At 42.9% G+C, this 22,086-nt stretch overlaps 1 protein-coding gene across 7 annotated transcripts in view; it reads left to right on the plus strand.

The window, feature by feature from the left end:
• Nucleotides 1-22,086, plus strand: part of Ndae1 (Na[+]-driven anion exchanger 1) — a 239,355-nt gene that overhangs the window by 200,047 nt on the left and 17,222 nt on the right. For all 7 annotated transcript variants that reach the window (XM_084593300.1, XM_084593299.1, XM_084593302.1 and 4 more), the window contains 11 exons: nt 5,085-5,185; nt 6,184-6,358; nt 6,913-7,046; nt 9,107-9,284; nt 9,468-9,746; nt 11,487-11,600; nt 12,359-12,520; nt 14,655-14,833; nt 15,895-15,967; nt 16,748-16,816; nt 21,523-21,699. In XM_084593300.1, coding sequence (XP_084449426.1) covers nt 5,085-5,185; nt 6,184-6,358; nt 6,913-7,046; nt 9,107-9,284; nt 9,468-9,746; nt 11,487-11,600; nt 12,359-12,520; nt 14,655-14,833; nt 15,895-15,967; nt 16,748-16,816; nt 21,523-21,699 — 1,641 coding nt within the window. The remainder of the gene's footprint in view (nt 1-5,084; nt 5,186-6,183; nt 6,359-6,912; nt 7,047-9,106; nt 9,285-9,467; nt 9,747-11,486; nt 11,601-12,358; nt 12,521-14,654; nt 14,834-15,894; nt 15,968-16,747; nt 16,817-21,522; nt 21,700-22,086) is intronic.

Raw genomic sequence — 22,086 nt, forward strand, 5'->3', positions numbered from 1 at the left:
GCAGCGCACGGCTGTCTGTGGAGCCTGCGCAGCCCAGCCCGCTCGAACGGGAGCGTGTGCACGTGGAGCAGGAGAAAGAGAATCGTTAGGAGGGGGAACAGTCGCGTACAGACGCGTGCAAGCCGGCGCTTTCCGCCAATGGGGTTTCTCATTTTTGCTTTTTTGGTTCCCCGGCTGACAAAGAGGCTGGTTGGATACGTGTTTTTGATCGGTGCTTTCGAAAGCGAGAAATTATGATTAACTGAAGACTGTCATTACTGCGTGTCACTTCAGATCTGAAAAACGATCAACGCGAACATTGTTTTCAAAGAGCGCTTGTTGGCAGGCTCTGGGACATAAAAAAAAACAAAAAAAAAAACATGAATGCGGATTCGCTACTTGAAGGCAAGATGCAAGCGACAGGTATTTTGAGGGTCCTGAGGCAGCACCTCTTGTGTTGGTAAGGTGTGGGAGAGTAAAAGAATAATGCGGAAGCTTCGATGTCTTTGTCAATGCTGTTTAGAGATTGAAGAGTCCAGCCTCCTCGTGGAGTATCATTGATACGAGTGTACACAGCAACGAGTGCTTCAAGCACTGGTTGGGAAGCTTCCTTTCCCCTTGTGACTGCTCACTTGAAAGGGGCCTATTCCACTCTTTGGGGACAGATGTTTTAGAGAACCACCCAACAAGGTCAACGAAAGTAAACATTGCCACCCATAATGACCCATTCGCTTCATCAGAGTAATAACTACAAAGGATCTGCTACCGACGCCGTAGTGCCTAACTTCGGCGCGTTTTGGATGTTTTCCTTCAGTTCAGTTCATTCGTTCAGTCGTGTCCGACTCTTTGTGACCCTATAGACCATGTCACGCCACGCTTTCCGGTCTCTCACTATCTTCCTAATATCACATAACCTCATCTGCAGCGCCTCTACGATGCCATCTAACCATCGCATTCACTGCCTACCCCTTCTCCGGCGACCCTCAACCTTTCCCAACATCAAATCTTTCTCCAGCGACTCCTCTCTTCTCATCAGATGACCAAAGTAGCTGAGCTTTAACTTTAGAATTTGACCCTGCAATGGTTTATGGTCGACAATATCGACCGATTTGATCTTCTGGCAGTCCAAGGTACTCTCAAGAGTCTCTGCCAGCACCACAATTCAAACGCGTCAATTCTTCGCTGGTCAGCCTTCTTCACAGTCCAACTCTCGCATCCATACATCACAAGTGGAAAGACCATAGCATGAGTTATACGGATCTTGGTTGGCAGACTAATGTCTCTGCTCTTTACTAGGTGGTCAAGGCTAACCATGGCTCTCTTTCCCAGAAGCAGGCGTCTCCTAATTTCATGGCTGCAATCTCCTTCCGGGGTAATCTTGGAGCCCAAGAAGAGAAAATCTGTCACAGCTTCCACTTCTTGTCCCTTGATGCTCCAGGACTTGATAGGGCAAGATGCCATGATCTTTATCTTTTTAATGTTCAGCTTAAGCCCAAACTTCTCACTCTCTTCTTGTATGCGCATCAGAAGTCTCTTGAGTTCCACTTCACTTTCTGCCATTAAAGTGGTATATCATTTGCATATCTAAGGTTGTTGATACGTTTTCCAGAAATCTTTACTCCAGCTGAAGACTCGTTCAGACCGGTCTTCCTCATGATGCACTCTGCGTATAGGTTAAATAGGCGGGGTGACAGTATGCAGCCTTGTCTCACTCCTTTCTCAATCGGAAAGCAATCAGTAATAACATGCCCAGTTCTGACTGTGGCCTCTTGCCCTTCATACAGGTTCCTGAGGAGACAGATGAGGTGAATTGGAACTCCCATCACTTGGAGAGCTTGCCACAATCTGCTTTGATCTACGCAGTCAAGTGCTTTAGCATAATCAATAAAGCAGAAGTAGATGGGTTTCTGGAACTCTCTTGCTTTTTCCATGATCCAGCGAAGGTTGGCAATCTGGTCTCTAGTTCCTCTGCCCTTGCGAAACCCAGCTTGCGCGTCCGGAAGCTCCCGATCCACATACTGCTGCAGCCTATCTTGGAGGATTTTCAACATCACCTTGCTAGCATGTGAAATAAGCGCGATCGTGCGGTAGTTGGAACAATCTTTGACACTGCCTTTCTTTGGAATGGGGATGTAAACTGACCTTTTCCAATCCTGTGGCCACTGCAGGGTTGTCCAAATCTTCTGACATAATGTATGCAGAATGTTAACAGCGTCATGGTTGAGGTTTTGAAGCAACTCAACTGGAATGCCATCAATTCCGCTAGCTTTGTTCTTAGCAAGGCTGGCTAAGGCCCATTCAACTTCACTCTTCAGGATGCCCGGCTCGAGATCAGTAACCACAACCGTTTTATGTTGGGTTTGCACATTCGGGTCCTTCTTGTACAGTTCTTCTGTGTATTCCTGCCACCTCTTCTTTATCTCTGAAGCTTCAGTGAGGTCCCTGCCTTGTTCGTCCTTTATCACGCCCAACTTAGCACAGAAGCTTCCTTTGATATCTTTGATTGTCTTATACAGAGCTCTTGTGTTCCTTAATTGGCTGTTGTCCTCAACTGCTTGGCACTGTATGTTCAGGAAGGCATTCTTATCTCTCCTTGCTATTTTCTGGAAATCCGCATTGAGAACCTTGTATCTTTCTCTTTCTCCCATAACTTTTGCCATCCTCTTTTCCTCAGCTATTTGCAAAGCCTCTTCAGATAACCAGTTTGCTTTCTTGCATTTCTTTTGCTTTGGAACTACCTTAGTAGCAGTAGCAGCTTCTTGTATTATATCACGAACATCAGTCCACATCTCTTCAGGCTCTTTGTCTTCTAGATCTAATTCTTGAAATCGATTCCTCACTTCCACAGCATATTCTGATGGAATTTGATCCAGATCATACCTGAAAGGCCTTCTAGTTTTCTGCGTTTTCCTCAATCGAAGCTCAATTTTGGAAACAAGAAGCTGATGATCGGTGCCACAATCGGCCTCAGGCCTTGTTTTTACTGCTTGTATAGCGCTTCTCCATCTCTGCCGGCAAAGAATATAATCGATCTGATTCCTGTACAGACCGTCCGGTGAAGTCCATGTGTACAGGAGCCTCTTGTGCTGTTGAAAATGAGTATTTGCTATGGTCAGGTTGTTTTCTTGACAAAACTCTACAAGCCTCTGCCCAGCTTCATTTGGCTCACCAAGACCGAGCTTGCCTGTAATTCTGGATATTTCTTCACACCCGACCTTAGCATACCGGTCTCCTATGAGAAAAACGACGTCTGATGATGGAGTGCAGTCTAAAAGGCATTGCAGGTCCGCGTAAAATCTCTCAACGTCAGCTTCTTCAGCAGTAGTGGTTGGTGCATAGATGTGGATAACTGTTATGTTGAAAGGGTGACCTTGGATCCGAAGTGAAATCATTCGGTCATTTTTGGGATTGTATCCTAGCACTGCTTTGCCCATTCTTCTGTTTACTATGAGAGCAACCCCATTCCTTCTCTTGGATTCGTACCCACAATAAAAGACATAATGGTCGCCAGAGTTAAATTCTCCCATTCCGGTCCACTTGAGCTCGCTGATGCCCAAGATATCAATGTTCAATCTGTCCATCTCTCGCTTGACAACATCCAGTTTACCTTGCGTCATAGATCTTACATTCCATGTTGCTATGTGATATATCTCCTTGCAACATCAGACTTTCCAGTTGCTTCCCGACACATCCACAACTGAGCGTCCTTTTGGCTTTAGCCCAGCCGCTTCATTCGTCCTGGAGCTACTAGGAATCTCCCTTTGTTCATCCCCAGTAACATGTGGGACGCCTTCCAACCTGGGGGGCTCATCTTCCGGCGCCATATCATTAATGCTATTGTGACTGGCCATAGGGTTTTCTTGGCAGAAAATACTAGAGTGGGTTGCCATTACCTTCTCCAGTATGTTTTCCTTACAATGGCACAAAACACAACACAAAAACAACCCTTTGGTTTTTGCCAACAGTGGCCAGGGAAAATTTGCTGCTGCGGCGCTGCTGTCCGAAATCAATTACCTATCTACATTTATTGATTACTGGTTTCTAACGACCTGGATCATTCACCATAAACCGAGGCATGCCATTCCTGCGGCAGTTTTCTTTCTCTTCACGAGACAAACAGCGGGGAAATGCCTGAAGACTTTCCATGCAGACGGGGACATCTGTCCACGGAAACCTTTGTCTTCTTATTTCTACAACTATTCTGTGCAATCCCAACTTCAGTTATCTCTAGCGAACCAGGATTGCGTATGAGAATATAACGATTGACATAGCTGTTGTTTGAGGCCGACTGTTCTGCGATGGCCGCTGTGGCACAGCCAGGGACAAATAGTGGTGCGAGACACGATCGGTACGAGATACTTTAAAAAAAAAGGGCCGACAACCCCCCCCTCATTACCGTTAACCACACAAGTTTTTCGAAAAAGTGCGCCGTCATTTTTTTATTCTGGTTCTATTTAGTTTTTGCCCCTTTTGCGACGGCGGCCAAAACGCGGTCAGAGGAGTAGAGCAACAACCGCGTGCTCGTAAACACGCACTGGAATGCAGCACGGAGCAGACGAAGCAGCCCCACTGCGCGGAGGTTTTGCTGAAGTCTCCATTAAGGGCGCTGATGCAGAATAGTGTGCCTTAGTGTTGCCCGCGCGCTGCCGTTAAGGGTGATGACAGCAGCGCAGCGCAGCCACTTTGGTTTTAAGGGCTGCAGGGGCGATCGTGGCAGGGACGGCCGCACCAAAATGACGCCGCATCGAGCAGCGGCAGCGCGATGCGGTACAAAGCATGTCATCACCCGGAACGGCGGCACTCGGCCAACATCGAGGCACCCTAACGCACAAGTGGCGCAGCACCCCCTGGCCCAGGTTGTCTCCCCTATTCAGTTGACTTGTTGCAGCTCAGTTGTATTAACAAGGTGCTCGAGCATAACCATGCCTTTCTGTGAGGGAAAACTGTGCTAAATTAAATTAAATTATAAATTTGAATATAACAAATATTGGTTATTTTGAGTAAGAGAGTACTCATGGCAAGCAGGTATGAGTAAATTGAGCTTTCCATGCAGCCATTCAGTTCAGTTTTTCTTTACATGTTTGTGTACTTCTGGTTGCGTGCAGGAGGGACGTAAGAAACAGGAGCCTTCAAAAGAACCAGCTTTCTCTCCAGAAGAGGAGGAGGAAAAGGAAAGGGAGGAGAGTGGTCTCAACAGGACTGGAAGGTAAGCAGGCACAGTGACCTCAGACTGGGAACTACCATTACTCTACTCTATTCTAGCTTCTTCTTTGAACATAATCTTGTGTCATGAGTAGTAAGGCTTAATTTCACATTTTCGCAAAACAGGGCCATTTTTCCGTTTTATGAAAAGGGCCTTTCAAGCACTCCAAGTCCACGCAGCAAAACATTGCAATAAAGTGTGCGCTGTGCAGTGAAACTGCAGTGATTTCTAACATTTTCGATGTATTTGGTAATATTCGAATATTCAAGGATTTCGAAAGAAGTTTTTGGACACAAATGTAAATTGAATAACAAACTTATTAAATTCCTATTAGAAATTTTCTATATCTGCACACCCCTAAATTTCACACTGAGGGAATAACAGCAACGTCAGGAGAACCAGTCGGTGCCGTCATGCTTCGCTGCATTTTTGAGCTGCATCCAGGTCTAGTTATCAAAAATTATGGGTCATTTTTGATATGCCCTTCTTACTGCTGCGTTGTAAGATTTATGAAAGAATCAAGCTTCCATACTGCCTGCAGAACATTGCAGAAGCTTGCTGTTTTCACTGAACTTTGCCCCCCTTATTGCCATGGTAAAAAACGCTGCTTTTAAGCTGCTATCCTAAGTGGCTGTAAAGGTGTACTTAAATATGTTTAATTTTTCTAGCAGTTCATCATATAAAACAAATGTCTAGGGTTTAGAATTTTATGTTATTACTCGTTCACAGAAGTCTCCATGTTCAAAAGTGTTGTTATAATGTTTAGCCACCAGAAATGTGTTGTGTTGTATTTTATGGCACGTAAGCAGGTAAGGCTATCATATGTGCCAAGAGCAAGGTTGAAATTTCTTTTTGTTCCATCATAAATTGTTTTGAGGAACATTACAGGGTGTTCAATTGCTTATCCTGGTTTTGTTTGCATACTGATAGCATATACTGTATTTCTTTTTATACTGTATACTGTATTTTGTATTTCTGATACTGTATTCCTTTGTGCGCAGGTTGTTTGGTGGCCTTATCAATGACATCAAACGTAAAGCGCCATGGTACCTGAGTGACTTTAAGGATGCCTTTGCACTTCAGTCTATTGCTTCTGTGTTCTTCTTGTATTTTGCCTGTCTTACACCCATCATCACCTTTGGAGGTCTCCTGGGTTCGGCAACAGAGCAAAGAATTGTGAGTTTTATGAGTTGTTATCACTTTTGTACCATTCGCACAGATCAGTAAGATTGAACGGGGCTTAGCCAGTGCATAATTGAGGAAATCTTGTCCTCCCTGAACATATCCAGGGTGCGATTTACACTGCACGCACACCATTCTGTTTCGTTTTTTAATGCTTTGAAAGGCTTTGGGGTTGCGGAGCTTAAATGGAGTAGTCTGGTGTGTATCTGAAATCTCAATGCCATGTGTATTATAATGATAACTTCACTGGGTTGCTGCACAACGAAACAGAATTTTGATTCAACAATCTGGAGAACTCCTTATGGGCTCTTCTATTTCATAACTTATCTAACCTTGTGTTTGGCACATCATAGCTGCAGCTGTTTTTGCGCCATTAAACCCCATATAACTAACTAACTATTTCGTAACTTATTTATCTCGTTGTTAACATACCCGAACAAGAAAGGAAAATTCTCTTTTGAGCTTCGTTTTAAGCGCGGTGGGTGCTGTTGGTCAAGAGGAAGACGAGAAGAAAAAGCGAAAGTACTGAAGCTGCCATGTGATTTCAGGCAGCCATGGAGAGTTTGATGTCTGGGGCAGTCTGTGGCATCCTCTACGGTCTATTCAGCGGTCAGCCACTGACCATCTTGGGAAGCACTGGACCTGTGCTAGTATTCGAGACCATTCTTTACGATTTTTGCAAGTGAGTTTGAGTTTCTTCTTCGTACGGCTTACCACTTGATGATAAAAGCAGCTATTGTGGCATAAAATTTTAGTTTTTTGGACTGAAATAGCATTGCTTTTAACGTGCTTTATTTTTGATGATACAGCTTTGAAAAGTGATAGCAGTGCATAATACTGACTAGTATTATGCATTAGTTACTTATTTCAAATGAGCAGTATTAGCATCTACCTGTGAAATAGAAGGCAGTAGAGTGCTGAATTGTGATCGGCCTTGTCACCTGTGAAAGTTTTACGAACGGCAGCTATTTGGTACTGTTTTTTTTTATGTAGGCTGTTTACTTTTCGTTTCGGTGGATATTTACCGGTGGTTGTATATGCTTTTAAAATTGATATTTTCTTTTTTTTTTTTTTTGCTAGTTGTGTGGTGCAATTACTATGAAAGACGGTGATTATCGGTGAAAAAAAATTCTCAAAGCATAAAAGATTATAGAAGCACAAAAAGGCTCAGAAAGACAGACAGGCAGGTAACTCGGAAATGTCGCCAGCTGATTTCATGATGGCTCCCAGCAGACGCAAGGCAAGAAATGGAAGGAGGCAGTCCTTCGCATTCGTGATATTGGGTTCCACACTACTTATAATTTAAAAATTCTGTGCTGAACAAAACAAACTTCCCCTTTCACCCCTCTTTGCCCCTAAGCTGAACAAAGAACAATCCACCCCCAACAGGACGGGGACAAAAGCAGGTCTCCTACTACTATTTCCACGATGAATGTGGGGATGTCATCTTGGAGCAAGTTCTTTCGGTTGGAAAGAAAGCAAGAGATGCTAGTGGGAGCACTTCGGTGGCCGGCAGAGCTTGGAGCATCTCCTCCCCTTTGACTGCTTTTTGAGTGCCTGCTGACCTATGCAGGAGGAAATGGGAAGTTTTTCATCAAGAATGTGTCAGCTAGCACGAACATGCCAAAAATGAGCGTTGTTTTTTGTTTTTAACAGATTCCATAATCTTTTTTCACCAGCAGATGTTTATCAGTGTTCTTTGGTTAAAGTCGGAAAGTACACAGCTTAACTGTAAGTCATCTCTAGTTATCAGTGAAGATGACTGCTTTCGTGATGTGCCTGTCTAATGCTAAAATGATTGCAAATGTTGTGTAAGCACCTTTAGAAGAAGTTCCAGCTGCTGTTCTCTGTACCACTTTGCAACATCTGCTTGAATATGTGTACCGCTTTGAAAACTCTGTCTTTCGTACGTCTTCAGCATGATAGCTTGAATGTCCTGTGCATGTGTAGTACCAAAATTACGAGCGAAAATAATGAAGTTTTCGAGAGTGGTGTTTGGTCTTGTGGACTAGAAAATTTGTTTGCAGCCATTCGTTTTATCACAATGGGTGGATTTAAGGAAACTGTAAGGAAGAGAAAGAACACACAGTGCCACACCATCGCTTGTATCGCGTCCATCTCTCGTTCTGAAGTTGTGCCTTGCGGCTGGCAATTCTACCATGCTGTGTCTGAAGTACTGGCAGTGTTAGACGTCGAATAAACTCATTAAATCCTCTTTTCAAAACATGTATTATCTCATTGTGAAATGTAAAAATACTTTTGTGCACAGTAGAAAGCTGCCCTTTTGTAATTTATTTTTTTTGCTTGAAAGTCAGGCATAAAGGTGATTTGTTCTGGCTTATACTAGTTTACTTTAGTAGAAAATGGGAAGGATTTGTCAAGTTTCACTGCCGCCTCAAACTATCTGCTGATTCTGATGTAGTTACAATATGTTAACCCAGAGCTTGTGCTTACAACCAAGAGGGAGCTGTTCTTGTGAACTAATGTGAAAAAGACATAGGTGCTTAGTGCTGGGACTAGTGTTAGCAGAATTTGCTAATGATTATAGTTTCTGTGTGCAGATTGTATGCTTCCATTCTGATGTTCGCCTACTCTTTTGCAATGCTTGTGTCATTTTTTGGGTATGTTGCACTGGAGCCAGCTTCAGACAGGTTCATGCAGTGAAGATTGCCCTAAAAGAGCATATTTGGTCTGCACAGCCAAATGAAACACCTTAAATTTGAACTGCTTGGATTCTTTCAGAGACCATGACCTGGACTATCTTTCGCTACGACTATGGATTGGCTTATGGACAGCAGTTATCCTTATTGTGCTTGTGGCATTCGATGCCAGTGCACTCGTCTGCTACATTACTCGTTTCACGGAAGAAAATTTTGCCACACTCATTTCACTCATCTTCATCTACAAAGCCATTGAAAACGTAAGTTGTCAAGCAGTAAGAACCAGTTTATTCTGATAATTAACTTGTGGTGAAGTTACAATACACTTGTGCTAGACTGTTCATTGCTCAGGTTGTAAATGTTGCGATGCGCTTCATACTGGTTTTTTCTCTCCCTGCCTGCAAATCAAAATGTGCTTTCCTATGGCTGTGTGTCATGAACAGGTGCTGAAGATAGGCCACAAGTATCCGATGTACCTAGATCACGATTTACGCATAGACTGCTACTGTGAGCCACCAAATGGGACCGATCTGCTCAACACCACTCTCAACTGGACCATGCTGAGCAAACATGCCTGCAAGGAAGCTGGAGGCACCTTACATGGCTATGGCTGCCAGTTCTACGCAGACGTTTTCCTCTTCTCAGTACTTCTGTTCGTCGCCACTTTCACGCTGGCCGTCTTCCTGAAGGACTTCAAAACCACCAGCTACTTTCCTACCTCGGTGAGACGTCGCTGCATCTCAGCAGAGCTGTGCTTTCTAATTCACTGGCACCAGTTACGTTTACCTTGTTTGTGCTTGAAGGGAATTTGTTGTGAAAAACGCAACTGCAGCAATGCCTCATGGTTTTTCTTGGTATAGTGACCTTTCAAGTGGAGCATTGTTCTCTTTTCCCACTGTGAAGTTATTCTCAAGCCTAGTGGAGGATGCCAAGCTTCACCTGCTTAGAGAAGGGCTTCAAAGGTTACCGAGGCTTACCTAATGCTAAGCAGAAGATGATTTTCATAGATCTTTAAAATCTTGGCTGTACTGTAAATTCTGCTTCTCTCTGCACAAGTAGACCAATGAAGTGAGCATGTGTACGCAGGCTCCTGTGAATGCAGCAGCATGTGCACCCTTTGTCAAAGATGTACAGGCGACTGGGTATGGCTGTGGGGACAGGTGTTGGGATACCAATGTCTCAGGCATGCTTTGTGCGAGGAAGAAAGGCTGTCTTGTCCTTGGATTAAGGAGGGTGATGGTAGTAGCACTGGCTGCATGATAGTAAGTGCATTGTTCACATTATTACTCTGTTAGTGGCGCAGCAATGTGAGGGTGCTACACAAGTTTCAGTGTTGCCTTTAGCAGGTGCTTTAAACCAGTCTGCAAACTGCGGATGTTACAGTCACTTGAAGAATAAAGTGCATAAATAAATAAACTAGGAACAGTCTCAAGTCCACTTAGAGCCTGATTGGCTGATAACGACTTTATTGTTCCACAGAATACTTCAATTTTTTCATCAACCCTGCGACCTACAGCAGAGGTTTTAAAGATAAGGCTTTAAGTTTTTCCCAGATGCAGCGCTGCAGGCAGAGTGTCGAGATAAAAATCTGTGATGCCATAGTGGCCATTTTTTGGTGCTCCCTCTACAAAGGGGTGTGTTACCACAAAACCGTGAACAGCGATGCTTTCGAGACACATTTCTTCACATTATGTGTGCACTCTCTCACACACAAACAAACATAGAAAGAAAAAGGAAGCGGGCAAAGATGGCACAAATTTTACCACCCTATGGAAATGATAGGCAGTAGTGTGTGAAAATAATGAGTTTTACACTTTTTTGTTTCATTGAGACGCCCTAGTGCAACACAAGTTGCTAAGAATTTTTGCTTTAAGCTAACAAATAAAATTAAAAGTTTATGCTAAGACTGAAAAAAGACTGCAAAATAAAGTATAGCGCATGGCTTTGTGTCTGGTGTTAAGTGGACTTTATACCTGGTCCTGTTCATTTCCATGGATGGAACACCTGTGGGATCTTCTAAACCACTCCAGTTTTGTGTACACATAATCAGCGCTAGAGGAAAGCAGTTTCCATTACTTAGCTTTTGAGCTCCCGGGATAGCTTTTCCACTCCCACCACGTGTTGTTGGTTTAGAATGCCTGCCCTGGATGACTCTGCGCTTTGCACTTGTAAAAACACCATCGCACAGGCACGAGTAACGATGTGATAACATGGACACTGCACTTACTACTCTGCAGCCAGCGTAACTCCATCTTCTTCGCCCATTCGATAGCAAGGGAGCCTTTCACTATCATTATTCTCACAGTGAGTGCACATGGGAAACAGAACACCACCTTTCAGTCTTTCAGCCACTTCATGGCTGTATGTGCTGGGTTGTATATTTTTGACAATACATGATTTGTGAAGTGCATGTAACTTTTTCACTAGTGTTCCTCAAGCTTATGTATGTCCCTTTCATTCAGGTACGAGCACTGGTGAGCGACTTCTCTGTCGTGATTGCCATCTTGCTCATGACTGTCACAGACATGCTGCTTGGCTTGGATACTCCTAAGCTGGAAGTGCCCGAGAAATTTGAGGTAAGTCTCCTGAGATTTCATTACATCATCTTTGGTGTGGATGCTGTATGCAGTTCTTGGATACTTCAAATTGTTGGCTACTTCAAGAACACGGGTACCTCATTGAAAATTTCCTGTAGGTTTGTAGGAAGGTCAGCTGCGGGGTTGTGGCCACCTGTTGGCAGGAAGTAGACATGTAGAAGAGGTCTCTATATGCACACTGATATATGATATTGGCTGTGAGACAGTGTTACAAGATGGGCATAAGGTGGGTTTCAGGGCAGCCTTTGATCTCTCCTTCATCACCTGGCGGTCATGCGGTGAAACAAACCTAACAGAAGCAGTGCGGTGGCCCTTGTCTGGCATGCTTCGCTCGCTTCTCTGCTTCAAGGTTGTTCGAAAAGACACTGTTGGTTAATATTAATGCGGGGTCATTTGGTTTATAGTATACTGGCAACACGATTAGACATCTCTTTATAGGCAGCAACGAGTTCCAAAGAACCGTCTGCTGCAGTTTTGATGTGAAGGAGGTGACATACTGGCAGATGTCATGTCACTTCACTGTAGCAAGTGCATCAGTAGCATGGTTGCAATGTAATCTTAAAATCTTGGTTACAGGTAAGCTTATCTACTGTCTATATATATTTAATTACGCACACATCAAGTTATTTAATGATTCCGTTTGAATTTGATCTATCTGGATTCATCAGTGTCATTCATTTATTCCTTGTCAGACTATTTTTTGTTGCCTGTTGCGAAAACAACTTTATCACTTATAGCCGACCTGGGAAGGTCGTGGTTGGCTGATTCCAATGCTGGGTCGCAACCCCTGGTGGACAATTCTGGCGGCCGCAGCTCCTGCAATGCTGGCCACTATTCTTATCTTCATGGACCAGCAGATCACGGCTGTTATCATCAACCGCAAGGAAAACAAGCTGAAGGTTTTTATATTTGACATTCTTATTTTTGATGTGCTGCTTTTATATTAGGATAGCTAGGTCACTCTCACTCAAGAGCACTGCTCTCTGCAGCCAGCTCTTGATAATTTGGATTTAAAAGGAACCACAAATTATATAGTACCCTTGATAGTAATGGCAGCAACATTCCAGCGCTTCCTTCATCAAAAGTGGTGGGTTCATGCTACTTTGTGAACACAGACACCTGTTTATGAGCATTGTCGTACTTGTCAATAGTGAGTTAGATGCCTAAGCTGTGGAAGCTGAGATCCCTTAGCTTTTTTTGTGAATGTTTGGTGGATATCAAAATCTCAGTTTTACTGCTGTGAGGATGAGAGATGTACAAAGAAGAAAGCAACCTCAAAAGCCGTTCCACACTATATTCGTGGTGCTTTCTTGTTGCTGCCTACTTCCTGCAGTTTTCAATACTTCTCTGGCAGCAAGAGAAACAATTGTAGCTGAGTAAATTACATTTAAGAATTTTCTTGCAGCTTGATTTCAGTTTGACACCTGCACCGAAAAGAACACCGCAACTCATGTTTTGAACTGAATTGCTAACCTGTACCCACCTATGGGGCTGAAATGTGGAAGCTAATGAAGAGGGTTCTACTTAAGTTGAGGACAACGCAGAGGGCTATGGAACGAAAAATGGCCGGGGTAACATTAAAAGATAGGAAGCATGCAGAGTGGGTCAGAGACATAACTCAGGTTACTGACATTCTAGTGGAAATCGAGAAGAAAAAATGTTCATGGGCAGGACATGTAGTGCGAAGAGAGGATAACCGATGGTTGCTTAAGGTAACAGACTGGATTCCTAGGGAAGGAAAGCGTAGTAATGGGCAGCAGAAAGTTAGGTGGGCAGATGAGGTTAAGAAGTTCGCAGGTGTCAAGCGGTAGCAGCTAGCACAGGACCAGGTTAATTGGAGGAATATAGGAGAGGCCTTCGCCCTGCAGTGGGTATAATCAGGCTGATGATGATGATGATGATGCTCTTACAAGGCTTATACCTCACTTTTTAGCGTTTACTAGTTCATAAAAGGACCATTTTCATTCAAAGCGATGCCTTTAAAATTAGAATGTGGTAATGTTTAGGGTACCTTCAACTCTTTTTCCTACGGTGTCCAGTGACCATTGTCAGCATGCTACCAGTTGATGCAAATGCCGCTTTTAAATACTTCCACACTGTACTTGAGTAGGCTGTACTATCTTCCTTGACGATAAGAAAGCTAGGGTTCAATTTTCTCTTTAGTTTGTTTTTTTCTCTGCCTGATGGCAATTTTTGAACTGCTTCTGAAAACAGAGTGTAGAAGTTGAAAATGATTGCCTCCATCAATGTGGAACACACCCTGCTGAAACATGGAAAATATTGTGATTCAGCGGTTCACTTTGTTGATGATCTAGGCAGCACTGACTCTAAGGATGTTGCCTTAGTATCCAAATTTAGCCTTCAGGAAAAGAGCATTGATGTTGCTGACATTTTTGTCTCATTTATAAGGTTTCCACCTCTTTTGGGCACTATTTGGTACCGTTTGTGTTGTGTACGATTTTTCTGAGTGTTTCGGATGACTGTCTTGCCAAACTAGTGAGCTCAAAGGGATTGCTTTCTATCTGTAATTATTATTATTATTATTATTATTATTATTATTATTATTATTATTATTATTATTATTATTATTATTATTATTATTATTATTATTTGACATTGGACATGCAGACATTTTTATTTTCCAAAGTTTGGACTATTTTTTTTTTCAGAACTAGCATATCTTTGCAAATCCTGTCCACTTTTTATTTATTAACATTGATTTCATTAATAAAATTTGATAATAGGACATGGAACACTTGAATGAACCTCGTGTTGTTAAAAGGTGTATTTAATTAAGGTTTCATTCTGATATATTGCATTGTGTTTTAAGTTTGATAATTCTTGGACCCCAAAAGTTGAGGAAAATCTCACTATGTACGGATACCTTTCTCATGGGCTAAGAGATAAACAAAGTAAAGTAATGATAATTGTAATGATGCAGCAATGCAATGCGGGTTGCCCCACTTTCCTGTTAATTCCTCACCCTGAAAGCAGTATTTTATTTTTCTCTGGTCTTCTTCCCATGACTAACAGAAAGGTTGTGGCTACCATCTCGACCTTTTGGTGTTGAGCATCCTGATTGCCATCTGCTCTATCCTGGGCCTGCCCTGGTTCGTGGCAGCTACTGTGCTCGCCATGACTCACGTCAACTCCCTGCGCATGGAATCGGAGAGCTCGGCACCCGGGGAGAAGCCACAGTTCCTGGGCGTGAGGTGAGATGTGTGACTGTGTGTAATGAGCTGTGGCTGTGGGATGATTGAAGGCCAACTTCGTTTTTTTTCTTTTTCTATTTAATAAAATCACATGCCTTAAAATCCACCCTCTATGGCACAAAAAACAGCTTGTAAGAATATGAACGAGGAAACAGGGACTGAAACTGAGTTCTGACTAATGAATGACATCACGAATGTCGTCCAATGACATAACATAATCTCTTGAAAACCTATAAAGTGCACTTTGTTTGGCTAAACTGGTGATTATAAGCGACAGTTTTGGTCATTACTTGCATGGGATGAGGAAAAGAAAGCTCAAAATGTTGTCCTTCAGCTAATGCAGAGCTAATATTGATGACCGTGCATCCAGTGGCGTCACGCATGAAAGATTGCCCATAGAAATCTTCTCAGTTGAGGCAGAAAATGGGAAATTTTAAAATTGTTTAGTCTGGGCCAAAACATCGTCCAAATGTGAAATTTGGTGCCAAGGATCAGAAGACAGGCAAACATACCGTGAAAAATTTCAGCGAAATCTAAAAAGGTTGAAAAAGTGCCGCAGTTGGTCTTTAATAAGTGCTGTCAACTGTAAACATATTTCTGTGACTGTGTGAATTAATTTCCCATGCTTATGCTTACGGACTTAGTTCATATGGACGATATGAAATTTTGGGTTATATGAATTTTTTTTTTATGAGCCCATGTGATTCACATAAAGATTCTGTTGAAAAACATTTTACAGGTAATTGCAAATCAGTGAGTTTAATGCACATAGTTTTATTTGAACTTTCAAGGGTAATTGACACTGTTTTTTTTTTCTGGGAAGGGGGGGGGGGGGGGGGGGGGGGGGGGGGTTATGTCTATTTTATTTATTTATGATTCCGCTAACATTTTGCAGTGTATCTAATGCATTTGAAGCCTCCTGGCATTCACTAGCTTGCCACATTCGCTTGATGTTTCTACAAGGTGTTGAAAATTGCACTATTTTATCTTGATAAGGTTACATAATTTGGCTTAGATTTTTTGAACAATTACTTTGGTGATGCATTTCGTTTGTGCTGCAGAGAGCAAAGGCTGACTCAGGTCTTTATCTTCCTACTGGTGGGCCTGTCGGTATTCTTCACTCCTGTTCTCAAGGTAATTTTTTTTTTTCGTTTTTTTTATAAGAGATTTTGGCATTTAGAATGACTTAATTAAATGTACCGTTGCGGTGGCTCAGTGATTAGGGCACTCAACAAGCTCGTTGCTTAGAGCATCTAACGAACTCCAGGTGGTCAAAATTTCCACAACCCTTGACTGTGGCATTCATCATAGCTTGAGTTTTGTGACATCACTCCCTATAAACCAGACCAGACTAAATAATATTGAGCTCAGTTTCGTAGCTGTGCATGCTCTGAATGGCAAACTGTTGCAGCCAGTTCGGTGGAAAAATCAGGAAAATATGAAGTGGACTATTCGGCTCTCTCAGCATATGCACGGAGCACTTTTTTGGGTGCACATTCATCAGCTGGGCTGTTCTGTAGAGCCGGCTGTATTCTTTGCTACCTTACTGTCAACTTGTAGCTCTTTCTAGTGTGGAAACAATGTCCACTGCTTATCACTGCTGGTGTGGAATGTTTTCGTTAAATCATGCATTACTGATGGTTTGCATAATTTGTGATGACTACCACATTTACTGGTGTAATAAGTGTAATAAACACAGTGTTGTTTCCCCAAAAAATCCATAACTTTACAAGCTGCCATGTGTGTTTTTGTTTTATACAGTTTTAAGCTTACTTGAATGCCATTTGCAGTGCCTTTTATGGACTTCAAAGCAGTTGTTGTCATTCTCAGCTGAACTGCGAATCACTGGACGCATGTGAAATCAAATGCATCATTTATAGTGTGCATGAAACTTATTCACTGCATTCATTGCAGCGTATTCCAATGGCTGTATTATATGGCGTCTTCCTCTACATGGGAGTGTCATCGCTCAAAGGCTCACAGGTACTTTGCTTTCTGAATTTTGATTTTTTGTTTTATTGCAAACACATAGAGCTGGGAACAAATCATTTTGAAGTGCAGTGCTTTGGAGCACAAGCAGTTGCCACAAGGTTATAATAAAATGCTTTGCATTGCTGTGTAGCATTCAATAGCATTATGGCAACGTGTGCAAAACTGATATGTATGTACATAACACTTGTGATTATCTGTTGGGCTTGGTCAAACAGGTAGCGGTGTTATACAAAGCTGTGTGGCCACTTTGCAATGTAAGGGCAGCATAAAATTTCTTTGGTGTTGTGTACAGAACTACGTACTGCATAGTGTGCTTCAAATTCTGTTTGTATTTTGATTTATATGTACTTGAAATAAGAGACCTTCACAGTCAAATTCACCTATCTGTGCCACTCATAAATTGCACTGACTTGCTCAAAGATTCCTTCAGGTAACTCTCAGAGGTAGCCTTTTAAGTACAAACTCTGTTGGACTTCTTTATAGCTGGCGTGTTTAATGTTTAATCATGCACGGTATATGTTTCCAGTGAGTGAATGATTGTATGAGTGCTGCTTATGTTAGTAGTGAGCAGCAATACAGGGCTGAATTATAGGTAGCGTGTTAATGGCACTGTAGGATAGCATTTGTTGTGCACATGTTTTGCTTAAAGGCCGGGACAGTGAGAGCAAATTAATGTTTGTCTGCATTGGTAACCTGCAGCATTCTAGTTACAATGACAGGCGTACCACACTACTGTAAAAGGAATTTTTAATTGTGGGCTAGAAAAAAAAAAAAACCAAGCTAGTACATGTGTCATTGTCATTAGCTGCCTTTGCAAGCAAATAGTGTGCGCCAACACTGAATTTTGGGTACGGATCATGTTTTCTCAGTTATACTGTCATTCGATATGGCAATGCCAACCAGTCCTTCTTACTATGTATATCAGGAGTTTAAATCTAATGGTGGTAAAATTATTTAATGTTTTTTTCTCAGCCATAAATTAGCTTTTGCTGAAGGATGAATGCTCAGTAAGAACCAATTCTCTAGCTCTGTGTATATTATAACAACACACAGAGGCAGAGAATTGGTTCTTACTGAGTTATCCTCAATGTACGAGTGTCAACTAATGCTATGTAGTCTTGGAACTGACAAACCTAGTTCCATAGCGTAAGTGAAGTCTTGATGATAATAGTTGTGCATATACCGTATGCACAACCGTATGTAAGAACCGCACTTTTTTTTCCAGATTTAAGAGACAGTTTTTGGGGTGCGGCCCATAAACAAAAAAAATATTTTTTTTTTTCAAGTAAAAACGGACCAATCAGTGAATGTGCAGCATTTATTTACCATTCAATCGTCACTCATGGAGTCTTCCGACTCAGAGCTGGTGCTGCGCTCTGGCACACGTTTACCCCACAAGTCGTTCTCTTCAGTCCTGTCTAAACACTCTGAAATCCCAGTCTTCCTAAAACTTCAGGATACAATGTCTGTAGATATGGAGTTCCGTGTGGAGAAAATCCAATCAAGCACAGTTGCAAGCGGTGCCCTCTTGAGCCGCTGGTCGGCATCTAGTCGCGATTGCCGTTTGCCATCCATTCTGAGCACTGCCTTCGGAATTCAACCATAAAAGGCTGATTGATGCTGACGTCCAAAGGTTGCAGCATGCCGGTGAAGTGGCCCGGAATAACGGCCATGTCAATGTGGGTTCTGCGAAATTGTACTTTAACCCTATCCGTCAGGTGACTGCAGAAGTCGCAAAACAAACTATTCGTTTTAATCATCATCATCAGCCTGATTATACCCACTGCAGGGCGAAGGCCTCTCCCATATTTCTCCACTTAACCCGGTTCTGTGCTAGCCGCATCCACTTGACCCCTGCGAACTTCTTAATCTCATCCGCCCACCTAGCTTTCTGCCGCCCCCTGCTACGCTTTCCTTCCCTTGGAATCCAATTTGTTACCCTCAGCGACCATCGGTTATCTTCTCTTCGCACTACATGTCCTGCCCATGTCCATTTCTTCTTCTTAAAACCCTATCCGTCAGGTGACTGCAGAAGTCGCAAAACAAACTATTCGTTTTAATCATCATCATCAGCCTGATTATACCCACTGCAGGGCGAAGGCCTCTCCCATATTTCTCCACTTAACCCGGTTCTGTGCTAGCCGCATCCACTTGACCCCTGCGAACTTCTTAATCTCATCCGCCCACCTAGCTTTCTGCCGCCCCCTGCTACGCTTTCCTTCCCTTGGAATCCAATTTGTTACCCTCAGCGACCATCGGTTATCTTCTCTTCGCACTACATGTCCTGCCCATGTCCATTTCTTCTTCTTAATTTCTACTAGAATGTCGGTAACTTGACTTATTTCTCTGACCCACTCTGCACGCTTTCTATCTCTTAATGTTACCCCTACCATTTTTCGTTCCATAGCCCTCTGGGTTGTCCTCAACTTAAGTAGAACTCTCTTGGTTAGCCTCCACGTTTCAGCCCCATAGGTGAGTACAGGCAAGATGCAACTGTTGTATACTTTCCTCTTGAGCGATACCGGTAAGCTGCTAGTTATAATCTGCGAGTGCTTGCCAAATGCGCTCCATCCCAATCGTATTCTTCTTGTTATTTCCTTTTTGTGGTCCGGATCTGCGGTTACTACCTGTCCTAAGTAGACATATTCGCCTACTACTTCCAGTATTTCGCTACCTAATGTAAACTGCTGTTCCTTCCCGAGGCTGTTGAACATTACCTTAGTCTTCTGCATATTGATTTTCAAGCCTACCTTTCTACTTTTCCTGTCTAGGTCTCAATCATTATTTGCAGTTCATCCCCCGAGTTGCTTAGCAAGGCAATGTCATCAGCAAATCGCAGATTACCGAGGTATTCTCCATCTACCCTTATCCCTAACTGCTCCCATTCCAAGTCTCTGAATACTTCCTCTAAACAAGCTGTGAATAGTACTGGGGAGATTGTGTCTCCTTGCTTAACACCTTTCTTTATGGGAATTTTGTTACTTTCTTTATGCAGAACTATGGTTACTGTGGAGCCACTATATATATCTTCCAGCACTTTCACGTACGGCTCGTCTACCCCCTGATTTCGCAATGCCTGCATCACCACCAAGGTTTCAACTGAGTCAAATGCTTTTTCGTAATCAATGAATGCTATGTATAAGGGCTGGTTATATTCCGAGCATTTTTCTATCACCTGATTGATGGTATGGATATGATCGATAGTAGAGTACCGTTTCCAAAACCCTGCTTGATCCTTTGCTTGATTGCAGTCTACGGTTGTCCTGATTCTATTAGCGATTACCTTAGTAAATACCTTATACGTAACAGACAGTAAGCTGATTGGTCTGTAATTTTTAAGGTCCTTAGAGTCCCCTTTCTTGTGAATGAGGATAATGTTTGCATTCTTCCATGTTTCCGGTACCGTCGATGACACCAGGCACTGCGTATACAGGGTGGCCAGTTTTTCTAGCGCGATATCCCCACCGTCCTTCAGCAAATCTGTAGTTATCTGATCCTCTCCAGCTGATTTCCCTCTTTTCATAGTTTCTAGTGCTTTCTTGACCTCAACCTTCGTCACTGGTGGAACGTCTGATTCGTTTTAATACCCCCTTTTAAACGTCTACTTCGACGGCTAGTCAGGCAGCCGCCATTTTGGAACGCTTTCCAATTCTCGCGAAGCAGTCTCTCGAAGATTGCTTTGGCAAAGTCAACATTGATGCAGGCTACTTTGCTGTCTAAACATAGCGGACAGTGTGCGGATCGCACTGAGTGAGTCGTGTTTGCGGTGGTCGCGGTAGCTGTACAATGGTCGGGCTCTTTGAGAACGCTGGAGTATGCATATGCACGATCTTTCAAATGTGAGTTGTTACGTCAATGCGTGCGTTAGCTAGAGGCTATTTCAGCAGCCTTCATGGTCGTGAAATTCATAGCACTGCAGATTCTTGAATTGCACTCCAAGAGGAAAGCGTGCGGTTGAGTTTTTGCTAAAGAGTAGGATGCTGTTTTGGTCTTATATTCTAATAGTTATTCAAACGTTTTAGTTCAGCTTTTGTGTCATGAGGTGACGCCAGGCGTACACTGTAGACTCATTTCATTACGTGAACGTGTAGACGTCTAAGGAATTGGAATGCACCCAAAGCCGTGGTGGCCGGGGCTGGTGATACCGATGCTGATATGGATTGCGGAAGCTCGAAGCACAGGGAAAAATGATCATGATGATGGCCCGCAACTTCGGGCGTCATCCGTGGGCGGCATCTGGAAACTCCTGTGCGCGTGCATTTTAAGGCTATTCCTGCATAGGTCATGGACAGCTTGGGTGCGGCCCTTACACGGATTAAAAATAAAGAATATATTTGCTTCGGGAAATAGAAGGTGTGGTGCATACATGGGTGCGGCCCTTACACGCATTTATACGGTATTCGCAGATTTCTTCTCGCTTATGGTTTGAATCTAGACAAACAACAGTGTATTATTGTGATGTGTGTGTTGTAGTGATGAGGACTAGAGCACATGCGAGCCACATTTACATAACGAAAGAGGTACTTTTAGGGCCACACTTCAGTAGAAGTGCATGCTGCTGAGGAAATTGTGACAAAAATAAGAGCAGACAAGAACTTGTACTGATTCTGTGCAAATAAGGTAGTTGCAGTCTTGCATTATGTTTCCGGTCAGTTGGCTTCTTGCAAACCTGTAGTGAGTGTAATTGTGGTGTGCAGTTCTTCGACCGAATCCTGATCATGTTCATGCCGCAAAAGTACCAGCCCGACCACATGTTCCTGCGGCATGTGCCCACCATGCGTGTGCACCTGTTCACACTCATCCAGCTTACCTGCCTTGTCTGCCTGTGGCTCATCAAATCGTACAAGCCTTCTTCCATTGCATTCCCACTTATGGTGAGCACTGACTCTCTTGGCTCTGTTGCTGCCACAGAAGTCTCAGCATTAGGTTTCCTTTTTTTTCCCTCAGTGTTTAAGGTTCTGTAATGTTCTTCAGGTGCCCAGTTGAATTCGACATCTTTCACAGCTGTTGCAAAAGAGAAGTGTTTCATGCTCTTGTTTCATTTTACTGCTCCAGCACTTCAACCCAGAATTAACAGTGCCAATAGCCAGCTCATTTGTTAAAGCGTCGTTTCTTTCACGAAACAAAAACCAGTTTGTTTACTTGCTTCTGTTTCTTTCCACTGAGTATTTCTCACCCTTTCTTGAGCAGTTTTAACCCATTTGTTCTTTAAAGTAGCAGAGGAAAATATATGGGTAATGAGTCAAAGTTTTTAGGAATGC

Source organism: Amblyomma maculatum, chromosome 2 (genome assembly GCF_055883805.1).
Source record: "Amblyomma maculatum isolate TAMU_Amacu chromosome 2, ASM5588380v1, whole genome shotgun sequence".
NCBI classification, from domain to species: domain Eukaryota; kingdom Metazoa; phylum Arthropoda; class Arachnida; order Ixodida; family Ixodidae; genus Amblyomma; species Amblyomma maculatum.